The sequence below is a fragment of the Oncorhynchus mykiss genome, chromosome 9 (genome assembly GCF_057628025.1).
Source record: "Oncorhynchus mykiss isolate SJ-2025 chromosome 9, ASM5762802v1, whole genome shotgun sequence".
In the NCBI taxonomy this organism is placed as follows: Eukaryota; Metazoa; Chordata; class Actinopteri; order Salmoniformes; family Salmonidae; genus Oncorhynchus; species Oncorhynchus mykiss.
In genome coordinates, this window is record NC_143030.1 from 74401362 (window position 1) to 74427193 (window position 25832).

A 25832-nucleotide genomic window follows, 5' to 3' on the forward strand; every position below is an offset into this window, starting at 1 on the left:
CCTTCACTACCTTCCTGGACATGGCCTGTAGCTGGAACAACCTATCCTTCACTACCTTCCTGGACATGGCCTGTAGCTGGAACAACCTATCCTTCACTACCTTCCTGGACATGACCTGTAGCTGGAACAACCTATCCTTCACTACCTTCCTGGACATGGCCTGTAGCTGGAACAACCTATCCTTCACTACCTTCCTGGACATGACCTGTAGCTGGAACAACCTATCCTTCACTACCTTCCTGGACATGGCCTGTAGCTGGGCCAAACAGTCCTTCACTACCTTCCTGGACATGACCTGTAGCTGGAACAACCTATCCTTCACTACCTTCCTGGACATGGCCTGTAGCTGGAACAACCTATCCTTCACTACCTTCCTGGACATGACCTGTAGCTGGAACAACCTATCCTTCACTACCTTCCTGGACATGGCCTGTAGCTGGAACAACCTATCCTTCACTACCTTCCTGGACATGGCCTGTAGCTGGGCCAAACAGTCCTTCACTACCTTCCTGGACATGACCTGTAGCTGGGCCAAACAGTCCTTCACTACCTTCCTGGACATGACCTGTAGCTGGAACAACCTATCCTTCACTACCTTCCTGGACATGGCCTGTAGCTGGGCCAAACAGTCCTTCACTACCTTCCTGGGCATGACCTGTAGCTGGGCCAAACAGTCCTTCACTACCTTCCTGGACATGGCCTGTAGCTGGGCCAAACAGTCCTTCACTACCTTCCTGGACATGACCTGTAGCTGGAACAACCTATCCTTCACTACCTTCCTGGACATGGCCTGTAGCTGGAACAACCTATCCTTCACTACCTTCCTGGACATGGCCTGTAGCTGGAACAACCTATCCTTCACTACCTTCCTGGACATGACCTGTAGCTGGAACAACCTATCCTTCACTACCTTCCTGGACATGGCCTGTAGCTGGAACAACCTATCCTTCACTACCTTCCTGGACATGACCTGTAGCTGGAACAACCTATCCTTCACTACCTTCCTGGACATGGCCTGTAGCTGGGCCAAACAGTCCTTCACTACCTTCCTGGACATAGCCTGTAGCTGGAACAACCTATCCTTCACTACCTTCCTGGACATGGCCTGTAGCTGGAACAACCTATCCTTCACTACCTTCCTGGACATGACCTGTAGCTGGAACAACCTATCCTTCACTACCTTCCTGGACATGACCTGTAGCTGGAACAACCTATCCTTCACTACCTTCCTGGACATGGCCTGTAGCTGGAACAACCTATCCTTCACTACCTTCCTGGACATGGCCTGTAGCTGGAACAACCTATCCTTCACTACCTTCCTGGACATGGCCTGTAGCTGGAACAACCTATCCTTCACTACCTTCCTGGACATGGCCTGTAGCTGGGCCAAACAGCCCTTCACTACCTTCCTGGACATGACCTGTACCTGGGCCAAACAGTCCTTCACTACCTTCCTGGACATGACCTGTAGCTGGGCCAACCTATCCTTCACTACCTTCCTGGACATGACCTGTAGCTGGGCCAAACAGTCCTTCACTACCTTCCTGGACATGGCCTGTAGGTGGAACAACCTATCCTTCACTACCTTCCTGGACATGACCTGTAGCTGGGCCAACCTATCCTTCACTACCTTCCTGGACATGACCTGTAGCTGGGCCAACCTATCCTTCACTACCTTCCTGGACATGACCTGTAGCTGGGCCAACCTATCCTTCACTACCTTCCTGGACATGACCTGTAGCTAGTCCAACTGGTTCTTCAGCCGCTGTCTCAACTCGTCCTGCTGGCCTTTAGCAGTGATCAGCTCTCCTTCCTTTATGGACAGAGTTCTACACAAGGAACTCACTGTACCTGCAGAGTACAAATACAGTATTGATAGGGATAACATACAATATGAGTGTCTGTCCACTTTTAAACACACCTATCCAATCATTTTGGATCTCAGAGTACATAGTACTTACCCCCTAACACCTAAGGGTCAATTTGGGATTGAGGGCTCATCCACCCACAGTTTAGGGTTCTAAAACCTTTTGATGCATACACACCAGAGGAGATCACATGATTCTTCCTGGCCTCTAACTCCTGGATCAGTGGTTTGTTGGTTCTCTACACTTCTCTCATCTGTTCAGTAAGTGATACTCTGTTGTCTTCCTCCTCACTGTCCACAGCATTCTCTGTATCTCTGAAGAGCTGTTTTTGTGTCCAGGTTTCTAGACACAGACAAGGCCACCATGCACGATTAGATCAGTTTTAGGTCTTAGACCAGAAGATAACATTTACGCGCAACCTTTACATTACGGACAGCCTGTTAAATGTACGTAGAAATGATTTTGATCAGTTTCATTTGAAGTTCATTCATGCAAGTTTCAGTATACATTTTACAGCAGGTTATCTTTCAATCAGATGTGTTCTATTTTAGTTGACACTTTAGGCAAAGTGAAAGAGAATTGGATGAGGATATCATTCAAGGCAAGATTAAATGTAAAAGTAATTTAAGAAAGATAACTTTTATGCAAATTAAAATATACCATTAACCAAGTTATAGTGCTGCTGTGGTAATTATGGCTGTATAAAAATGAACTATTATTTTTTTCTAAACACGTCAAAGGTTAAAACTTGTTGAGTATTTTGTAGCCTAAAACAATACAAGTCATAGCACTCTGACAGCGGATTTCCCCTGAAAGCGAGGAACGCCTATTTTTGCCTGTTGCTACATGCTGTAGGCTTGCTGCTGGAAAAAAACAGCCACATAGCGATCACGAATACAAACAAGTGCAGAGTGACGGTTTTGTTTTAGGCTACATTGTGTAGGGGTTTCTTTCCAGCAGCAAGCCCACATGCTAGGTAAGGAATGTATCAACCACCAATTCAGCATGGACTGGAAAATATAGTAAACCGCTTGTGCTGAGATATCACAGGAAATTTGCAAATAGTTCAGCTTTCCCCAACTTTTTGCACTCTCTGTTTACTGAGCTTCTGGCGCCTAGTACAGTTCAGGCAATATGAAAATAATTGCGGGAAATTTGCTTTAAAACAGCAAGATTTTCTCTCAGCTTCATGGAAAATGTGTTGAATAGTATGAGATTAGCTATACCTTGCTCAGACTGCGCGTTAATCAAAAACACAGATATTGAAAGAAACAATTAGAAAAATCTAACTGCATAGAGCATCCTGGGAAATACGATGAGTGTGGTTTTGCCAGAAAAATTCTTATTACTTGGGGTCAACCTCACTTGGGATTTGAACTCACAACCTTTCGGTCTCTGCAAGGCCTCCCCCACACGAGCTTTGGTGTCCAGTGAAAACACAACAAAGCCTGGTCTCCAGTGAAAACACAACACAGGCTGATCTTCAGACCATCTCTTAACGAAAAAGCAGGCTTCTGGCAAACAGTTGTCGTAAACCTTTGCGTCAAGCTCGTATTTTCATATGCAAATTAGTTTTGGGCCAAACTGTTGTGGTAAATTTGCGCCAACTTGTGAACTTCTGGCAAACAATTCTAGGAAACTTGCCAACATTCTGTGTGCTAGAATATGTATGAATATTCAAATTAGATCCGTTTTTTGGTGACTGTGTTTCAACAACAACTTCAAATGTTCAAACTTAAAAATAAAACAACTTCAAATGTTGTGTACAGTACCAGTCAAACGTTTGGACACACCTACTCATTCAAGGGTTTTTCTTTACTACTACAATTTCTACATTGTATAATAATAGTGAAGCTATGAAATAAAACTATGAAATAACACATATGGAATCGTGTAGTAACCAAAAAAGTGTAAAACAAATCAAAATATATGTTATATTTGAGATTCTTCAAAGTAGCCACCATTTGCCTTGATGACAGCTTTGCACATTCTTGGCATTCTCTCAACCAGCTTCATGAGATATCACCTGAAATGCATTTCAATTATCAGGTGTGCCTTGTTAAAAGTTAATTTGTGTAATTTCTTTCCTTAATCCATTTGAGCCAATCAGTTGTGTTGTGACAAGGTAAGGGTGGTATACAGAAGATTGCCCTATGTGGTAAAAGAACAAGTCCATATTATGTCAAGAACAGCTCAAATAAGCAAAGAGAAACGACAGTCCATCATTACTTTAAGACAGGAAGGTCAGTTAATCTGGAAAATTTCAAGAACTTTGAAAGTTTCTTTAAGTGTAGTCGCAAAAACCATCAAGCGCTATGATGAAACTGGCTCTCATGAGGACCGCCACAGGAAAGGAAGACCCAGAGTTACCTCTGCTGCAGAGGATAAGTTCATTAGAGTTAAGTGCTCGCTACAGCTGAATCAGACAAACTAATACCTCAATCAATCTGATCTGCAGCCAGGGGAAGCTCATCAATAAGCTAAGGACTGAACAAGCTGAATAGCGAAGAATTTAGCTTGATATCTTGGATATACAGTGCCTTGCGAAAGTATTCGGCCCCCTTGAACTTTGCGACCTTTTGCCACATTTCAGGCTTCAAACATAAAGATATAAAACTGTATTTTTTTGTGAAGAATCAACAACAAGTGGGACACAATCATGAAGTGGAACGACATTTATTGGATATTTAAAACTTTTTTAACAAATCAAAAACTGAAAATTGGGCGTGCAAAATTATTCAGCCCCTTTACTTTCAGTGCAGCAAACTCTCTCCAGAAGTTCAGTGAGGATCTCTGAATGATCCAATGTTGACCTAAATGACTAATGATGATAAATACAATCCACCTGTGTGTAATCAAGTCTCCGTATAAATGCACCTGCACTGTCTCCATGGTCCATGGTCTCCATGGTGATGGATAAACTTTATATCAACGGGCAACTGTATCAGGACTCTAGAGTAACTCCCTGGTTATTTTAATGTAATGTTTAAAACTGAGTTTGTGTGTTGTAGTGTATCATGACAACTTCAACTATAAGAAATACATGCAATATTGATCTCCACTTGATGAGGAAAGGGCTGCATATAGCTCAGGTTAATGCATGTAGCCTTCCAAACAAAATACATGAGGTTTTTAACTTGGTCAACATAAATAATATTCATATTTTGGCCTTGACCGAAACGCATTTAGATGCATCTGTAAATGATGGGCAAATTAACATTCATGGATGTAGTCTACTGAGAAGGGACAGGAACAGGAATGGTGGGGGTGTTGCACTGTATATTCAGAATCATATACCTTTTAAGAGGAGGGATGACCTTAATGTAGGTCAAGTAGAGGCACTATGGGCTCAAGTACATCTACCTCACCAGGCACCCATATTGGTAGGATGTGTGTATAGACCTCCTAGCTCTAAGGTGTCCTATCTGGATGACTTATGTTCTGGGTTTGACCAGGCCATAGATACCAACAGAGATGTATTTATCTTGGGGGATTTTAATATAAATTGGAAGGATCACAATAATTCGAATAGAACAAAATGTATGAGATATGCTAAGAACTGTGGTTTGAAACAAATGGTTAATGATTCTACTAGATCTTCAATTAAGTTGGGTCATCGTTCAGACACATGCATTGATCTGATCTTCTGTAATATACCATTGCAATGCTTAAAAGCCAGATCAATGCCAGTGGGCTGGACAGACCATAATATTGTGACCATAACCATGAACACCAAGGTTCCGAAGAAACCCCCTAGGATTGTGGTCAAAAGACATTTTAAAACATTTAATCATGAGTTATTTCTAAATGATTTAGCTGCTGTACCCTGGGAGCTGATTTATCTAGAGGATGATTTAAATCACGCTACAGAATGTTTTATTGATTTGCTCACTGAGGTAATGGACTATCATGCCCCTATAAGAAAGAGAACAGTTGGTGCCCGTCCATCTCCTTGGATTGATGATGAACTGGGTGAGGCTTTTTCTCAAAGAAATATGGCAAAAGTCTTAGCAGCCAAGTCAAAATGAGAAATTGATGAACAGAATTATAGAACATTACGTAAATATGCAGTTAAATTGAATCGAAGGGAAAATAAGTTATTTTACAACAATGCTTTTACTGATTGTAAAAATGATTGTAAAAAGGTATGGAACACAGTTAAGGGCTTACTTGGTACATCTATCTCCTCACACCCATCTAGTGTGGAGGTTGACGGGAGAATGATAACAAAACCAGTTGATATTGACAATCATTTTGCAGATTTTTTTACACAGAAAATTAAATTACTAAGCAACAATGTAGACATAAATTCTTCCAAACAAGCTATTGTCCAATGTATTGATGATCATATTATGAGCAATAAGATCTGCTCTTTTAGTCTACAAACGGTGTCAGTGGAGGAGGTGTTAAACCTATTGAAGTCATTACCTGATGGTAAATCTACAGGTTATGGTCTTATGGACTATTTTTTGCTTCGCTGTGCTGCTCCCCATATTGCAGTTCCACTGAGATACATATTTAATTGGTCACTGTAAAAGGGGTTGTTTGCAAATGTATGGAAGCATGCGAAACTGTGTCATATTCCGAAAGACTGCAAAAAAACCATTACTCCAACCAATTAGTCTACTCCCTACACTCAGTAAGATATTGGAGGGTATTGTGAGTAGACAAATGTGGGAGTATATGGAAAAGAATTATCTGATTACAGCCAATCAGCATGCTTATCGCAAAAACCATTCCACTACCACGGTTGACATGACTGACCAGTGGCTCAATGCCAATTTTTATTTATTTTACCTTTATTTAACTAGGCAAGTCAGTTAAGAACAAATTCTTATTTTCAATGACGGCCTAGGAACAGTGCCTTGCCTTGTTCAGGGGCAGAACGACAGATTTGTACCTTGTCAGCTCGGGGGTTTGAACTTGCAACCTTCCAGTTACTAGTCCAACGCTCTAACCACTAGGCTACCCTGCCGCCCCGCCCCAATGGCAGGTTTGTAGGTGTACTATTTTTACATTTCAGTGCAGCATTTGATTTAGTGGATCATGAAATTATTTTGACAAAATTAATGCATTATGGTTTTAAGGAGGTAGCATTGAATTGGGTACAGTCATATCTAACTGACAGGAAACAGTCCACCTATATCAATGGTTAATTTTCTTCCCCTAATGTGTTAAACTGTGGAATACCGCAGGGCAGCTGCCTTGGGCCACTTCTCTACTTAATATACACCAACGACCTTCCCTATGCCTTGGTTGAAACTCAAGCTACTATATTTGCAGATGATACTACAATTTATGCAGCAAGACAATCGGTTCAACAGGTACAGCAAGCTTTGCAAGGAGATTTGGAGATTATCAGGAAATGGGTTTGCCAAAACAAACTTGCTTTAAACACAAAGAAAACCAAAGTTATGTTGGTCTGTTCAACTAGGAAAAGGCCAAAACAGCATGGGATACAATTAAGTATGGGAGGAGTACAAATTGAAGAAGTGGCAGAAACCAAACTACTGGGAGTGCAGCTAGACAACTGCTTATCATGGTCGTGTCAAATAACTAATCTATGTAAAAAAAAAAATATTAAAACAGCATGCATAATCAGAAGGATAGCTAAATATTTACCAGGGAAAATCCTTCAGCAAATAACACAGGCATTGGTTGAGAGTCAAGTGAACTATTGTTCGGTGGTCTGGGGAAATGCATCATCTAGTGAAGTTAGGAGGCTGCAGAATGCACAGAATAAAGCAGCAAGGATTGTTTTAAGGCGGAGATATGGTTATTTTGTTGCAGTCATGGTTGGTCATCAATCGACAAGATAATTGAAAGAAACATGCTTATTTTATAATATACATCATTTAAAACGGCCAAGTTCTATTCACAACGGTATTCAGTTGGTAAGGGACAGACATTCCGTAAATACTAGGAATAGATTGTCCACCATCTATGCGTTATCCAGACAGAAAAAAGAAATGGACAAAAGAACATTTCGATTTAGAGCTATAAAGAAATTGAATAAATTAACTGAGCAAACTAGAAACCTTTCAATATATAAGTTGATTTAAAAACAATTTAAATATAGTATATAGAAATGTTGTGGGACTATAGTAGATGAAGAATCAATAATTTTTTAGATTGAGTATTTATTGGGTCATTATGCTAGTGTATTATGTATGTTTGTAAAAGTGTGTTATATGTGAAAGTGTGTTTGTATTATAAATTGTATTTTAATGTTAAGGACTCTTGGAAGATTAGTCCAAATGAGGACTAAAAGAGATCCTAATAAAATAAAATAAGCCCAAATAAATGCTTCAGAGTTCAAGTAACAGACACACCTCAACATCAACTGTTCAGAGGAGACTGCGTGACTTCATGGTCGAATTGCTGCAAAGAAACCAATACAAAAGGTCACTAATAATAAGAAGAGACTTGCTTGGGTCAAGAAACACGAGCAATGGACATTAGACCGGTGGAAATCTCTCCTTTGGTCTGATGAGTCCAAATTCTGATATTTTTGGTTCCAACCGCTGTGTCTTTGTTAGACGCAGTGTAGGTGAATGGATGATCTCCGCATGTGTGGTTCCCACCGTGAAGCATGGAGGAGGAGGTGTGATGGTGTGGGGGTGCTTTGCTGGTGACACAGTCAGTGATTTATTTAGAATTAAAGGCACACTTAACCAGCATGGCTACCACAGCATTCTGCAGCGATACGCCATCCCATTTGGTTTGATAGTGGGACTATCATTTGTTTTTCAACAGGACAATGACCCAACACACCTCCAGGCTGAGAAAGGGCTATTTGACCAAAAAGAGAGTGATGCGAGTGCTGCATCAGATGACCTGGCCTCCACAATCACCTGACCTGAACCCAAGTGAGATGGTTTGGGATGAGTTGGAACACAGAGTGAAGAAAAAGCAGCCAACAATTGCTCAGTATATGTGGGAACTCCTTCAAGGTTGTTGGAAAAGCCTTCCATGTGAAGCTGGTTGAGAGAATGCCAAGAATGTGCAAAGCTGTCATCAGAGTAAAGGGTGGCTACTTTGAAGAATCTCAAATATAAAATATATTTTGATTTGATTTGTTTAACACTTTTCTGGTTACTACATGATTCCATATGTGTTATTTCTTCACCTATTCTACAATGTAGAAAATAGTAAAAATAAAGAAAAACCCTTGAATGAGTAGGTGTGTCCAAACTTTTGACTGGTACTGTATACCAAATCACATAACTTTAAATGAACTTACTTCACAGACCCAAAAAATTTAACATACTAAATTTAGTAAATATACTGAACAACATGTATTCAACGTCTTTAACAGATCAAAAATAAATCCAATACAATCATCAGCATAGCTCCTCCTACCACCATCACCTCAGCTCCTCCAACCACCACCACCATCACCTCAGGTCCTCCAACCACCTGAGCTCCTCCAACTATCATCACCACCTCAGCTCCTCCAACCACCTCAGCTCCTCCAACTACCACCATCACCTCAGGTCCTCCAACCACCTCAGCTCCTCCAACCACCTCAGTTCCTCCAACTACCACCACCACCTCAGGTCCTCCAACCACCTGAGCTCCTCCAACCACCTCAGCTCCTCCAACTACCACCACCACCACCTCAGTTCCTCCAACTACCACCATCACCTCAGGTCCTCCAACCACCTGAGCTCCTCCAACCACCTCAGCTCCTCCAACTACCACCACCACCTCAGCTCCTCCAACCACCTCAGCTCCTCCAACTACCACCACCACCTCAGCTCCTCCAACCACCTCAGTTCCTCCAACTACCACCACCACCTCAGGTCCTCCAACCACCGGAGCTCCTCCAACCACCTCAGCTCCTCCAACTACCACCACCACCATCTTGTAGGTTCACTCCAACCCTGTTCCTGGAGAGCTACTGTCTTGTAGGTTCACTCCAACCCTGTTCCTGGAGAGCTACTGTCTTGTAGGTTCACTCCAACCATGCTCCTGGAGAGCTACTGTCTTGTAGGTTCACTCCAACCCTGTTCCTGGAGAGCTACTGTCTTGTAGGTTCACTCCAAACATGCTCCTGGAGAGCTACTGTCTTGTAGGTTCACTCCAACCATGCTCCTGGAGAGCTACTGTCTTGTAGGTTCACTCCAACCCTGTTCCTGGAGAGCTACTGTCATGTAGGTTTCACTCCAACCCTAATCTAGTGCACCTGATTTTAGTCAGGTTAGTTACAAAATGTTAGTCAGGTTAGTTACAAATGGGGTTGGTTTGAAAACCTACAGGAGGGTAGCTCTCCAGGAACAGGGTTGGAGAGCCTTGGACTAATGGATCTAGTTCTTAGATCAATGCATTTGAAATTTGATAAGTCACTACAAAGGTGCAGTTCCCAGAAGTGGAGCTGTCACTTAATGCAATGAATGGGAAGATTGCATGTAGTTCTAATTAAATGATAATGGCTGAAGTTTAATTTGTTCTTAAAATGTAGGACATCAAATTAATCAGCTTTGGATGAGTTGGCTGCAATATGGCAGCAGTACTTCAGTCAACATCAGTCAATATCAGTTATTAGTGAAGTCAGGAAAGTGTTTCTAAAAAACTAAACCATAAAACACCAAGACAAACAACAATATGGACTGTATAATTCATTTAGTATTACTTATCATTAAGTGAACATTAACAGCCAATACAGATATACAGTGCATTCGGAAAGTATTCTGACCCCTTTACGTTTTCCACATTTTGTTACATTACAGCCTTATTCTAAAATTGATTAAATAAATAAAAAAATGTATCGTCATTCCCAAGGAGACTCGATGCTGTAATCGCTGCCAAAGGTGCTTCAAAGTACTGAGTAAATGGTCTAAATACTTATGTAAATGTTATATATATATTGTTTTATACATTTGCAAAATGGGCTACTGTGTGTAGATTAATGAGAGGATTTTAAAAAAAAATGAGTTTTATAATAAGGCTGTAACGTAATAAAATGTGGAACAAGTCAAGGGGTCTGAATACTTTCCAAGTCCACTGTACTAACAATTTTCTATTATCCGTTACTTTATTGAACACGTTCTCATTTCCAGCAACAACCTGGGGAATAGTTACAGGGGAGAGGAGGGGGATGAATGAGCCAATTGTAAACTGGGGATTATTAGGTGACCGTGATGGTTTGAGGGCCAGATTGGAATTTAGCCAGGACACCGGGGTTAACACCCCTACTCTGACGATAAGTACCATGGGATCTTTAATGACCTCAGAGAGTCAGGACACCCGTTTAACGTCCCATCCGAAAGACGACACCCTACACAGGGCAGTGTCTCCAATCACTGCCCTGGGGCATTGGGATATTTTTTAGACCAGATGAGAGTGCCTCCTACTGGCCCTCCAACACCACTTCCAGCAGCATCTGGTCTCCCATCCAGGGACTGACCAGGATCAACCTTGCTTAGCTTCTGAAGCAAGCCAGCAGTGGTATGCAGGGTGGTATGCATAGACGGTAAGTAGCGTTAGGTTCTAGTAAGAAATCGACAGACACTATGAAAACTTAAACCAAGTTTATTCATCCCAAAGGATTGAACAGCTGAACAGACCAAGACATGGTTTCACCTGTGGTAGTATACATACCCCACTTTGGGTGGAGTCTCCTCCTTATTGCTAAACATAGCATGTTATTGCTAGGCAGGAAGCCTAATCCTATAACTAATGATTATTCCTATAACCTGTTATGGCTGGGGGCAGTATTGAGTAGCTTGGATGAATAAGGTGCCCAGAGTAAACTGTCTGCTACTCAGGCCCAGTTGCTAATATATGCATATCATTAGTAGATCTGGGTAGAAAACACTGAAGTTTCTAAAACAGTTTGAATGATGTCTGTGAGTATAACAGAACTCATAAGGCAGGCAAAAACCTAAGAAAAGCAGGAAGCCTAATCCTATAACTAATGATTAATCCTATAACTAATGATTAATGATATAACTAATGATTAATCCTATAACTAATGATTAATCCCAGTTAAAGCTCAGAAATGCTTAAAATGTTGATATGCAGTTACATTTTGAAACACTCAATTGTTAGTGTAGTGCTACTGGATACAATTCTATACATTCGGTATCATAAAAATGTTTTTATGCAACATCGAAATGTGGGGAATTCACAATACCGGAGGTCATGAATTCCCTAAAGGCATTGTAGGTGCTATGAAGAGGGAGCCTTAGTGTGACAGCACACATGTTTGCCTCTGGGTACTTTTTCTTCTGCTGCCCAGCGAGACGCCCTCGCGCTGTGTGGAGGAATTCGATTGTCGGGGTGACCTCAAACCCCAGGGGTGGCACCCCCGTTGCCCCAGTAGTAAACTCCAACACCATCATCACTGTTAGAGGAGGACATTCTCCATCTGAGGAGTATACAGTAAAACATTTAAAATACACATTTAAATCACAAAATGTAATAATATGCAGTTACCGATAAACTTGAACAATTTAACTACTATCTTACCTTGCACCTCAGCCAGCCAGTTGAACCAGTGGCAGATGGTGTCGTTCTCCAACCACCGCCGGTTGCCGCCAGGTATGGAATAGGTTACTTTAAACAGGTCCATCAGGTCCTTGGCAGTGAGAGGCTTTATGGGGTCAACAAAGAGTACTCGGAAGCTGTCCGAGTCGTTCCCCAATGCCTCCAGCAGCCCAAGAGAGTTGAGACCATGTATGAACCTGTTATGGTATAGAGACTGTATGAATATTAAACAAATAAGTGTTAAGGACATTATAGTGATGTGTATTGATTTAGGGGGGGGACTGATTAAAAATACTCATGTTAGAGGAGGTTTATGACAAGTACTTCACAGATTTATGACAGAGTTGACTTACTGCTCCAAGGCCACCTGCATGCTCCCTCGGACAAATTGTTGAGCCACCAATTCAATCACACCATCCCTGTCCTCCATTGTCTTGACAACACTCCTTTTCAGCCCCAGTAGGCTCAGCAAGTCTACCGATTCCTCCAATTTGTTCTTCACCTCGGTTAGGTCCTCTGCTTTTTTTTATCAAGAATTTAAAAAAAAATGTATTACAGGCAATCGAGAATTTTAAAAACATCAAAAGAAACCATACATGTAAAAAATGATGATCTATTATTTCCTGTTGCTGTTAGGGAGGATATAAAACTCACATTTTCCAATATGCTTTCAGAGTAGTGTGGCTCACCTCCTCCAGACTGAGTGGGGGAGCAGGCGCCCACACGCTGCTGCGAAGAGTCGCTCAGAGAAGAGGCCCAACCCCTCCAAGGACCACACACACACTGATCATTTTCCCAATGGTTCCATACAGGCCCTCATGTGATGCTAAAAATATTATTTCAAATGTGTGCCAGCTTTACTATCCCTATGATACATTGCCCTGGACAAAGCACTTGAAAAAGCCTCTCCACAAAATGTTTTGTGTTCTGCTGCCCAAATGGCACTTAGGTCTGTTCTAGAGGGGAGAAAGCTCATTCAAAATGTATGACAAATCAAATAAGGATTGATCCTAAGGAAAAACACTCTGACATTGAGGTTTTAAATACTACATTTTGTTTATAAACAAATGCTCTTAAAAAAACTAAAGTCTCTGGATCCGATGATGGAGATGAGGGAGAAGAAGAAGGTGATAACAAGGTGAGGGGTGAAAAAAATAAAATATTGAGGATGTTAAGGGTGAGGGGTGATAAGAAGGAAAGTTTGGTGATGAAGGAGGTGAGTGGAGAGGAAAGAAGGCCGGCGAGAGGTGAGGAGAGGGGACATGTGTGACTGGAACAAATTGCAAAAATTGTTGAAGTTGGAGACTTATATGTCCCTCATTAACTTTAAACATCAGCTATCTGAGCAGCTAACCGATCGCTGCAGCTGTACATAGCCCATCTAATCTACCTACCTCATCCCCATATTGTTTTTATTTACTTTTCTGCTCTTTTGCACACCAGTATTTCTACTTGCACATCATCATCTGCCCATCTATCACTCCAGTGTTAATTTGCTAAATTGTAATTACTTCGCCACTATGGCCTATTTATTGCCTTACCTCCTCACGCCATTTGCACACACTGTATATAGACTATATTGTGTCAGCACGCTTGTTTATTCCATGTGTAACTCTGTGTTGTTGTTTCTGTCGCACTGCTTTGCTTTATCTTTATCTTGGCCAGGTCGCAGTTGTAAATGAGAACATGTTCTCAACTGACCTACCTGGTTAAATAAAGGTGGGAAAAAAAAAAATATATATATATGTGAAACTAGCGATCGCCTACATCCCAAACACTCATCCCACGCTCTTGCTTTTAGTCGTCAATGGAATTGTTGTGTGTGCGCCTGATAAGCGCTAGTCAATTATGATTGCATTTCTTATTTTGGCTAGAAGACAACGCATCCGCCGACATCGAATGTTAGCCATCCCACTGTATCAGGTAAATCGAAAAGTGCAATGTATAAATGTGATGATGTCAGGAAAAGTAATGTGCGCAGGCTAACGTATTTTTCTAAGAAGCCAGTGCATAGTAGCAGTAGCAGCAGGATTTCTGCCGATAAATGTGTGCTTTAGTATTGTTCTCTTTGGAAACGGTGGTATAAACGGGATTAAACGCCTCCTTTCTGTGCACGACCTTGTCCCGCTGCGTTGTCCATTATTTCCAAGGTAATGTACAAAACGTCTGCGTTTATTCCTGACATAATACACAGATTGCATCAATCTGGTGAAATGCTTTGCCTTCCATCTGTTTTGTGTATGAAAAAGTAAGTGTTTGTGATGTGTGATTTGAACAGATTTACTAAGCTATATTATATACGTACTTTCTCCTGGTCTGCAGACAGAGAGAGATGCTTCTACACCTGCATTGCTTGCTGTTTGGGATTTTAGGCTGGGTTTCTGTACAGCACTTTGAGACATCAGCTGATGTAAGAAGGGCTTTATAAATACATTTGATTGATTGAAGCCTAAGACGCCGTGTCTCCCGCATTTCCTCTAGAGACTGAAATCAATACAAATAACGTCAAATAACAATATGCAAACTATATGTAAATGTTGGCCAATCACAAATAAATCGCATGTGAAGCCAGCTATATGAAAAACAGCTCCTTTTATGGAACGCAGACAAAATCAATAGGGGAAAGACTAGGTCTGGAGACGTCAGCGGATATGGCAACCCTGGTGGAAAGTTCCTAAAAATAAGGGGAAACTAGTCAGTCGATTGTTGTTGATCTCACGGTTTTGCTTTTAGTCATCATGTAACTGTTGTTTTTGTGCGCGCTTAAGTGTGATGTCCTGAAAAGATATGTGCATAGGCACATTTCCAAAAGCTAACCAAACATGAACATCACTTTTATGATACGTGTTTGAGCCGTCATGTGCATTAGTAGCACAATTTCTAACTTATTTACATTTGTTTTTACTTACACTTGTATATTGACTTCTCCATATTAATGTTGGTTTTAAGATTTATATATTTTTTATATTATAAAAATACAGTTTTAATTTATTAATTTTTTATTATAACATATTATAACAATATAACATATTATAACATATATTTAAAATTCTAGTACAATACAGCAATGAAACAGCAGGGAGCAGGTCTCGAACCCTCGACCTTCGAGGTCCGGCGCGCTATCGACTGTGCCGCAGAGTCGATTTCCGGGGTCCGTACACTACTCCCTCCTTTCAAAGAACGCGTCCTCGCGCTAGCTTGCGACTCTACGTCTTACACGCTCACCAGTCGTGGATACAAGGTCTGATCTCACTTCTGACACCAACGTAATGAAAAAAGCAGGTCTCGTACCTTTGACCTTCTAGCCCGAAGTCCAGCGTTCTATCGACTGTGCCGCAAAAGCATGCTCATGTGTCGATTTCCGCGCTTATAAACCCAGGGTCGTTACAATACAAACATAGGACATCACTACATGTATATTTTTTTCTGAAGAAACATAAAATAGCATTGAAAGTTACAAAAAATGTAATCACATTGACTTTCAAAAGTTCCTAAAATAAATTTAAAAAAAGGCCAGGGTTAAAGTTAATGCAAACTTAATTGTAAGAATATTTTTTTTGTTGTTGTTATTGACAAATTCTAGAGATTTATTAGATATTCGATTTCAAGTAAAAATATATTGCATTTGGGGACAGATTTCAATTATTTGTTTTTGTGCATGTAGGCCGTCATTGTAAATAAGAATTGGTTCTTAACTGACTTGCCTAGTTAAATAAAGGTTACATTTAAAATATATATAACATTTACCAGAGAGAATGAATAAATTAACGACAAATTCAGTGGTTTTGTTTTCATTTTTCATTGTAAATACATGGCTCTTATTGATGAAATTAAAATGTAAATACTTTACTCAATCCAATATAATTTCACAGAGTCACACTCATAAAAAGTGTATAATAGTTTCTCCTTCTTTATCACAGAAAAGGCATATGTCCTCTAAATACATGAATTTAGACAACAAGTTATTGCAAGGGTATATTTTGTGCAAGATTTTAAAGTGAATTTATTTTACTTGATTTGATATACAAAATTTGTGAGGAAGCAATCAAGCTTTCTTCCATTAATTTCAGTAATATATGCATTCATTCCAGAAGAATTTCTCTCTTGGAGAGATCTTGTTCTTGGAGTTAAAAAGTGACCTTATGAATGTATTATTACATTTCTTATCGAGCAGGGAGAAACTTTCTAACATATATTGTGCATCTATCTTGACTGTTCGCCAAAACACAAATTAGATTTCTTTAATTTAGTAAGTCCTGAAGGTATTGCTTTGCATATAGAATTAAATTCTTTATAATGTATTGGGAAGTTATATGTTTCTGAGAACTTTCTATAAGAGAGTATATTCCCTTCTTTCTCAAATAAATCAAGCACGTTAATAAGAATGATGAAATAGGGCAACCCTGGAGTACACTACTACGGTGAATATTAAATATTTTAGATGTGTTACGATTAATCATAATAGAACTATTAATATCTTTATAAAACATAATGATAACAGAGACAAAAGCTAGTCCCGAAACCAAAAGTGCACAACGAATGTATTCTGAATTTTGTCAAGGAATAAAATAATAGCCTTGGAATCAACTGAGTCAGTGTAATCAATCAAGTCTAAAACTAACTTAATGTTACAGCTGATTTGCCAGCAGCATACCACCCTGCATCCCACTGTCAGCGTGCTTTTGAAAGCTAGGCAGGGTTGTTCCTGGTCGGTTCCTGGATGGGAAACCACATGCTGCTGGAAGTGATGTTGGAGGGCCAGTAGGAGGCACCCTTTTCTCTGATCTAAAATAAATAAATAATGTAGGGCAGTGATTGGGGACATTGCCCTGTGTAGGGTGCCGTCTTTCGGATGGGACGTTAAAAGGGTGTCCTGACTCTCTGTGGTCACTAAAAATCCGATGGTACTTATTGTAAGAGTAGGGGTGTTAACCCTGGTGTCCTGGCTAAAATCCCAATCTGTTCAGTCAACTTACCTGGTTAAATAAAAAAATGTGGAGACCTTTCATGAAACCATTGCAGTAATAAATGAATGATTGATTTACTTAAAGATATTGTCTGATTGCTGATTTCACCAATAAGCAAATGATTGACAAGGAACAAGGAACCTACCCAGACACTAGGCATTCTTGGAACATGTTAAATACTGGTCCCTCTAAATGTTCCCAAAAGTGTAAATCAAATTCCACAGAAAGACCAGGTGCTTTTCCCTTCTTCATAGATTTAAGAGGGCGTTTCTAATCGCTACAATAGAAAACTCCTCTTCACATATGGACTTGAACCATGGACATGCTTTATAAAATGTTCACATTCAATCCCATTAAAATTAGATTTATACACATTTTCATAGAAAGAATACACAATATTGGGTATTTACATAAGGTAATGTTAATATTTAAGGCAGAAAGAGATTCTCTTATAGTTCCTTTTTTCAAGAGCAAAAAAAATATCTTGTGTTTTTCTCACCCTCGTCGACCCATTTTGCTCTAGATGTAATGAAGGCCCCTTTAGCTAAATCAATTCACATTTGATCTAGTTCTATTCAAGATGTATTCAAATCTGTTTCTTCCTCTGTTGAAAGGGTACCCTTTTCTGAAAGAACATTACATGTATTCATAAACTTCTTTCAAAAATGTTTGCTTCTTTAATTCCCTACTGCGTTGTAATGGCAATAGACCTTACCTTGAATTTAAATATTTCCCAGTTACTTCCATGCTTTGGTTTTAAATAATTTGAGTTAAACGAGTCTATGATCAAGTTCTTATTTCTCTTGTTAAAGACTGGATCATTTAGGAGTGAATTATTAAGCTTCTGAAATAATGACGCCTGGGGAAGGAACCAAGGGGAGTGACATATATAGGGCAGGTAATAAAGGAGGTGATGGAGTCCAGGGTGTCATAGTGTCACAATGCGCTGTTGCGCGTAACGATGATGACAGGTGAGCAGCCTGGTGACCTAGAGGCCGGAGAGGGAGCACACGTGACAGTTTCCAGTATCCTCTAATGCCACTAGATTTTTCAGAACATTCTAACTTCAAGAATATAATTTTATGATCAGTCAAAGGAGCATGTTTATGATTTACTTCTTGTACATTCTGTAAAAGTGTGTGGGGGGGGGGGGGGGGGGGGGAATGAGAAACAGATCCATTCTGGATCTGGCCGTCATTGACCTATAACACCAGGTGTATTAGTTTGAGTTCACATTAAAGAATTGCCATGTATCGATCACTGCCAGTTTACTGCCAAATTAGGTGATGATGTCACTATTCTGAGACTTTTGAGCTATTATTCTAGGTGAAAATCTATCTAAAGAGTTATCAGGTGTTGCATTAAAGTCTCCAGCTATTATAAGCCATGCATTTGTATACTTGTTTTGCAGCTCAGTAAGCTTATTAGCAAGATTCAAAAATAAAGTATTCTTTTGAAGAGTAAGAGTTGTACCCAAATACATTGTATATAATAAAACAATCATTATGTAGTTCGGAGATCAATATAACCCATCTCTGGACATACAAGACTGAAATATCACCTTTAAACTTATGAAGCAATATCATAGTACCAGCTGAGTGGTTAGACCCGTGACTATAATAAACAGTATTTCCCCATTGTGATTTACAAAAACTAGAATCTGAATCGCAGGAGTGAGTCTCCTGGAGTAGAATGAAATCTGCATCCAGAGTGTTTACAAAATAAAAAGTGATTTTCTTGTAGTTATGTTTCATAAACCCCTGGCATTTAGAGATACAATATGTAGTGCATTGAATTCAAAACGTTGCATAACCTGACAAAAATCAAATAAAAATAAGAAGACAAATACAGTAGTGATATGAATAACTGGTTAACTAGTAATCTAGGGAGCTAATAAGGAAACCTGAGTTTAGAGAAAGAACTGGACTACCCTAAACCGAGGTATTTACAGTGTGATCAATATGATGAACCCGTATTCACATTTACAAACCTGGTGATATAAAATGGGGTGAATGTAAAAATAACCAACTAAACTCAAGTGATTTAGCTAACTCTTAACGTTTTCATTTGACTTAGAAGATAACATCAATTTCAGGTTAATGTAGCTACTGTATATACTTGAGCAGTGTTTTCAAAACATTCAGTACTCTCATGACATTCACTTGATGTCCTGGCAATCAAGCTTCTTTCCATCGATAAATGCAAAAGGGCCACTGAAAATGCTCTCTTCCCTTTTTCTCTAGCCTTTTTTACCATTGGCCAGAGTTTTTCCCTTGCAGCAGCATCTTCTGGAGTGAGAGCCTCTTTGATGTGTAGTTTATTCTCCACACGAAACCTGGTTAAGTTTTTGCTGACTTTTCTTAGCGGATGTACAATCATCGCGAATTGATTTATGGGGCGTTTCAGGCCTCGGATTGAACATAATTGAACACTCGCAAACTCAATCAAAAAACGAGGGTTAAGGGGCTCACGTTGCCAACTAAAGTATTATTTTAAGTTAGTAAACAGGGCAAGCTGTTTTGTAGCTTATCTACATTGTACCTTCATTATGCTAGCCTAGCTACTTTATTAGGCTATCTACATGTATGATGAAAGACAAACACCAAGAGGCTGGATGGACAGTGTTGTTTTACCTAGTACAGGCAGGGTTGCCAGGTCCAGCTAAATTTGTAGCACAATAACCACTCAATACCCGCCCACAAGGCCTAAAAACTAGCCCAAATTTGTGTTTTCGCAGCAAGAGACAAGTTGCCACATTTCGCCGATAAACCCTTTTTCTATAACGCCATTGAGTGAATTAAGAAGGAATATCAACGTAAATTGTAACAACGTAAGAAGCTAAATTCGGTTTTCCATCAAAACAATCATTCTTACGAACTAATGTGTTTAAAAGGAATTGAAATATGTCACAATAGAATTAAAAATACATTTTCCATCAATGAATGTCAATTTAACTCGTTTGTAGTGATAGAAAAAGTACCCAATTGTTATACTTGAGTAAAAGTATAGATACCTTATTAGAAAGTTACTCAAGTAAAAGTGAGTCAGACAGTAAAATACTACTTGAGTAAAAGTCAAAGGATTTGGTTTTAAATATACTTCAGTATCAAAAGTAAATGTAATTGCTAAAATATACTTAAGTATCAAAATTAAAAGTATATTAAGCAATGGAGACGGCACCATTACCTTGTTTTTAAAACGTATGGATAGCCAGGGGCACATTCCAACACTCGGACATTATTCACAAAAGATGCATTTGTGTTTAGTGAGTCCGCCAGCCCAGAGGCAGTAGAGATGACCAAGTGTTATCTTGATAAGTGCGTGAATTTGACCATTGACCTGCTAAGCATTCAAAATGTAACGAGCACTTTTGGTTGTCATAGAAAATGTACAGGGGAAAAGTACAATATTTTCTTTAGGAATGTAGTGAAGTTAAAGTAAAAGTTGTCAAAAATATAAATTGTAAAGTACAGATACCCCCAAAAACTACTTAAGTAGTACTTTAAAGTATTTTTACTAAAGTACTTTACACCACTGCACGTTTGACTGCTATTTTTAAGCAGTAAGGCACGACGCAACGCAGTTTAGGTAGCTAGATGCAGGTAGTCTATAGCCCGATAGTTTACAGTAACCTAGGCATGATGTAAAATGAACGATTTAGCATCTTGCTTAGTTGAAATTGACAGACTCATTTATTCAACATGAATAGCGAGGCGATTTGGAGGTAAGAAGTGCTTCTGGTGCCCTGCTGGAATAGGCTACTGAGGATGGGGTCGTAATTTCAATCACCGAATCATATATTAATCATATGGATATGAACTGAAAAGGCCAATGCTTTTTTGTTGTTCCCTGTAGCCTAATCTGACTGACTGTTCACGTCAATCAAATGCATTCTAATAACAGCTGGTCGGCAATTGCGATAGAACTGTGACCATGATCACAATAACTTCCATGATCATGATAACTTCCAATTTCATTAACTAAACATGGCCATTCATAATAATACAAGGCTACAACAACAATACATTTAAGTTATAGGCTATTTATTGTAGGTAGCCTACACAAGTGGCACAAATGGATGTCAAATGACTCCAGTGATATCGTCATTTCAACATATTTATTTTATCAAATGGTAGGTTACAGTAGCCTACAATGGCACATTAAGGAATAGCCTACTTGATGGCCAACGGATGCAAATGTAGCCTATCATTCTCCACATTTATTGTAATTTTCATTTTGGTGTTTTTCCCATAACATAAGCAGTTCCATAACTTCCATTTCATATTTCCACTGAGCATGCTCTGGTTTTCCATAAGCAAAGTCATTAGAATGCAGTTTAAACCATCCATGCATTGAAGTAAATTTTCTGAACCATATCTCGGGCCGGCTCTAAGTTGTCTTTTATAGAGTACCACCGTATGAGTCATAATACCCATAAATCCTAGCGGTCAAACAGGAAAATGGTTCCAATCGTTTTTCCATCATTCATTTTTCCCATAGGAGATTTTAGAAACACTTAAAATAAGGGCTGTGTTTCATGTAGGCTTACCCTGACGTGACGTTTTGATAACTGTAAATCTCTCTAGGACAAGGTGACTTTTATCAATATCTTCTCCTATATTTACCCCCCCAAAATGAAATGCTAGCTGCTAATTTGGCTATCATTAAGAACGACAAATGCCATAATGATCTGGATGAGACTGCCGAATCGAGGCAAAGGTAAGAATCTCTGGATCAACTATCTAATGTTAGCTAAATGTAGCAAGGAATAAATGTCAAAATGTCTTTAAATGGATAATTCTGTGAACTGTCTTGTGAAAGTTTTAAATGTACACAATACCTGTTAGCAAAGGTGTCAGCGAGAGATGACGTGCAGGAGCTTTCAGGGATTTGTAGTTTTGCATGATGTCTAATGTGATGCTAATTAGCATTTTCGTATCTGAGAGTAAATAGAGACAAATATATTGATAAAAGTCACCTTATGACACCACTGTGGGGCTCTATGTGACCATGGTTGCGTTCTGACCCCAGGGAAGCTCAGTGTAAACCAGCTTAACAGTAGGGTTTGGGTGGAATCTTCTGGCAATATGACCAAAAACGTTTACACTGAACACAAAACAGTAGGAACACCTGCCCTTTCCATGCGTCTGACCAGGTGAACGCTATGATCCCTTAATGATGTCATTTGCTAAATCCACTTCCATCAGTGTAGATGAAGGGGAGTCCTTTCATTTGGTGATTGGCATTCAGGTTGTGGCAACGAAAAGGCATCGTCCAATATAAACTGATTGGAATTAGAGAACCATGGCACAGTTTCAAAGCTTGATATTTATAGTAAGTTAAACGTTTGGGTTTTGTAATGCTTCGTAGCTTGGCATCATTTCATGGTACAGCAGAACTTGGCACCAGATAGTATGCTCAGAGTATACACACTGGCTGTGTCTGAAATCTGTCTTTCCTACTACTACTTACTAAAACTAGGCTACATACTGTGTCCTAATTTTACTCCATACTATTTACAGTGTAAAGTTTAGTACAAATGAATGCAGTAAGCAACATACTAGGCTCACCCATATTGAGAATGCGCCATATAATACACAATTGTGTTGATTCCTGCCATTTTGTTCATTTGGGTACATCTCATCCCCTCGTCTCATTATCAACTGTTGTCAAACACGTAGGCCTGGAAAGACGATTCTCTAAGTCTACTAGATGAAAAGCCGAAATGAGTATAACATCCTGGAATTGAAAGCAAGAAAATGTCACATACCATAAAACATTATATTTTCGCTTACCTAAAATGCAAGTCTGGGTATTTGAACACGGCACTTTTGGTTGAATTCTTGTTTTGAAAATTGTTTAGTCTTTTAACAGTCAAATCTACTAGTAAGCGACATGGCTTTTCAAAAACAAATTATCAATATAAAAATCTTTGAAAAGAATTGACCTGAATAAATTCCTAATATCACTTACATTTACTTACTGAATGTATGATGAAAACATGGAAATATTAACTATGCTTTCTCTCTATTTACACTGTCAATCTGAACTCTCCTCTCCTCCAGTCTCATCTCTACTTTAACCCCAAACTCTCTTCAACCCTGATTCGTCAATGTGTGACCCCCCCCCCCCCCCCACCCTCCCTATTTTTCAATCGTGGTAATGTGTTCTTTTTCTCTATTTACAGATGAACCTAGCTATCATTTTGTGTTCACTTCTAACCATTCAGCGCTCTATTGCATGTGGTAGAGCAGAGTACAGAACAGGTGATGAATGCTGTCCTATGTGTTCACCAGGTAAGGACCAGCTCTGTATACTATATGGATTATGATGAAGAAAATACATTTCAATACCAATCAATCCATGACACTGACCTTTATCCCACAGGAAACCGGGTACATAAACACTGTACAGAATTTACAAGTACTTCCTGTGTCCCCTGTACCGACTCCACGTTCCTTGATGAACCCAGTGGTCTTACAGCATGCATACTGTGTACAAACTGTGACCCTGGCCTTGGTTTGATGGTAAAGCAGCCATGTACACCTTCATCAGACACTGTCTGTGGGACACTGGAGGGGTTCTACTGTCTAGACCAAACTAAGGAGGGTTGTAGAGCAGCCCAGAGACACAGCAACTGTAAACCTGGTCAATACATCAACCACACAGGTATGTCTTCATGCAAATCTTCCATTGACATCAGTACATGATTTATGCAATCATGAGTTAAGCACATCTCAAGTCAGGATCCTTAATGAGTTTCACCCTGTGTTGATGCAGGAACAATATCTACAGATACTGTGTGTTCTGACTGTACTGGTGACACCTATTCAGATGGATCATTTACATCCTGCCAGCCACACACACAGTAAGTGTGGCTCATGAATAATTATATTTTCCTTCAAAATATAAACTATATACTGCAATATGCAAACAGTTTTCCTAATGTAAAACTGAATGTTAGATGACTAAATTGTTGATTTACCAGTGGTCTATTTCTCTTATTATAGATGTGATACCTTGAAGGTTCAGCAAATTAAACCTGGAACTCATTGGTCCGACTCTGAATGTGGACCACAGACCTCCCCTCCCATAGCAATAATATCTGCTGTGGTGGTGGTGGTGGTACTAGCTGTGATGGCAGCAGTAGCTATTAGAAGAAAAATGAAAGGTCCTATATCTGGTGAGAATATTTTGGGGCATTGTACAGTTTAATTTATTGTTTTAATTGCCCAGATGAACAAGTGAGAAACATCCAACACTGAATCAAATCATATTTTATTTGTCACATGTGCTGAGTACAACGGATGGAGACTTTACCGCTTGCTTACCAGCCCTTCCAAATGATGCAGTTAAAAAATAAATAGAAAATAGTAACACGATGATTTAAATAAAATACACAAGAATGAAGCTTTATACAGGAAGTACCAGTACAGTTCCCGCGTGGGAACTGTTTGTAGAGCATGGCGCTAGCAACGCCAGGGCTGTGGGTCCAATTCCCATGGAGGAACATTATGGACAATGTATGCACTCACTACTGTAAGTAGTGATGGAAAAGGGTGTCTGCTAAATGTTTAAAATAAACAGGGTAGCCTAGTGGTTAGAGCGTTGGACTAGTAACCAGAAGGTTGCAAGTTCAAATCCCCAAGCTGACAAGGTACAAATGTGTCGTTCTGCCCCTGAACAGGCAGTTAACCCACTGTTCCTAGGCTGTCATTGAAAATAAGAATTTGTTCTTAACTGACTTGCCTAGTAAAATAAAGATAAACTACTGAAGCATACAATAATGGAGCTCCATACAGGAAGTAACAGTACAAGATGATTAAAATGAAATACACAATGTTCTGAAAATCATGACAACACCCTTGTCAAACAGTGTATGTTATTGAGTTCCAAATTAGTTTCTGTCTCAATGATGTTTCTTGTACTTTTCCAGAGACACAAAGTTCTACAGTGGTATGTGAATGAATAATCCCCCAATACCTACTTCATACAGCAGTATTTTCTATCATACTCAATGTGGTAAGGAGATGGCTGACAGGAATGTCTATTACCTCAAGGGTTGCACTTTTTAAAGTTTTATTGAGTTGAGGTTTCCTTTTACTAGGTATCAGACAGAGGGAACGTCAATGCTGTTTGTGGGAACAAGAACAGGTAAGGTAGCCTATAACATCAGAATGGTACAGTATACTTGTTCATGAATTTCAGCCAGATTTGAGCTAAAATGTGTCTTATGAATATTATACAGATTCAAGTATCCAGGACATTCATCAGAACAATCCAGTCTAATGTGTGAACCATTGGCTTGAAAACTAAACTAGGCAGTAGGGCCCAATTTCTGTCCACTACATGGTGAATGTGATCTAGACTCCATTTTGAAATAAAAGTTGGAGGCTGGCACATTTGTTTTGTGGTGTAAAGATTAAAAAGGCCATGACCTTGATAAATCAAATCAAATCAAATTTTATTTGTCACATACACATGGTTAGCAGATGTTAATGCGAGT

General features: G+C 39.5%; 1 protein-coding gene across 1 annotated transcript; it reads left to right on the forward strand.

Annotated features, from left to right (window-relative positions):
* Nucleotides 1-23513: 23513 nt before the first annotated feature.
* LOC149981343 (tumor necrosis factor receptor superfamily member 14-like) lies at nucleotides 23514-24670 on the forward strand. The gene is made up of 4 exons (XM_090185390.1): nucleotides 23514-23622; nucleotides 23714-23995; nucleotides 24107-24194; nucleotides 24337-24670. The coding sequence occupies exons 1-4, from the start codon at nucleotides 23514-23516 to the stop codon at nucleotides 24539-24541; spliced, it is 684 nt and encodes a 227-aa protein (XP_090041516.1). The 3' UTR covers nucleotides 24542-24670.
* Nucleotides 24671-25832: the final 1162 nt, after the last annotated feature.

Coding starts and splice junctions, on each gene's coding strand:
- LOC149981343 (XM_090185390.1), top strand. CDS start 23,514: ATGAACCTAGCTATCATTTTGTGTTCACTTCTAACCATTCAGCGCTCT. Junction 23,996..24,106: donor TCAATACATCAACCACACAG/GTATGTCTTCAT, acceptor GTGTTGATGCAG/GAACAATATCTACAGATACT. Junction 24,195..24,336: donor TCCTGCCAGCCACACACACA/GTAAGTGTGGCT, acceptor CTCTTATTATAG/ATGTGATACCTTGAAGGTTC.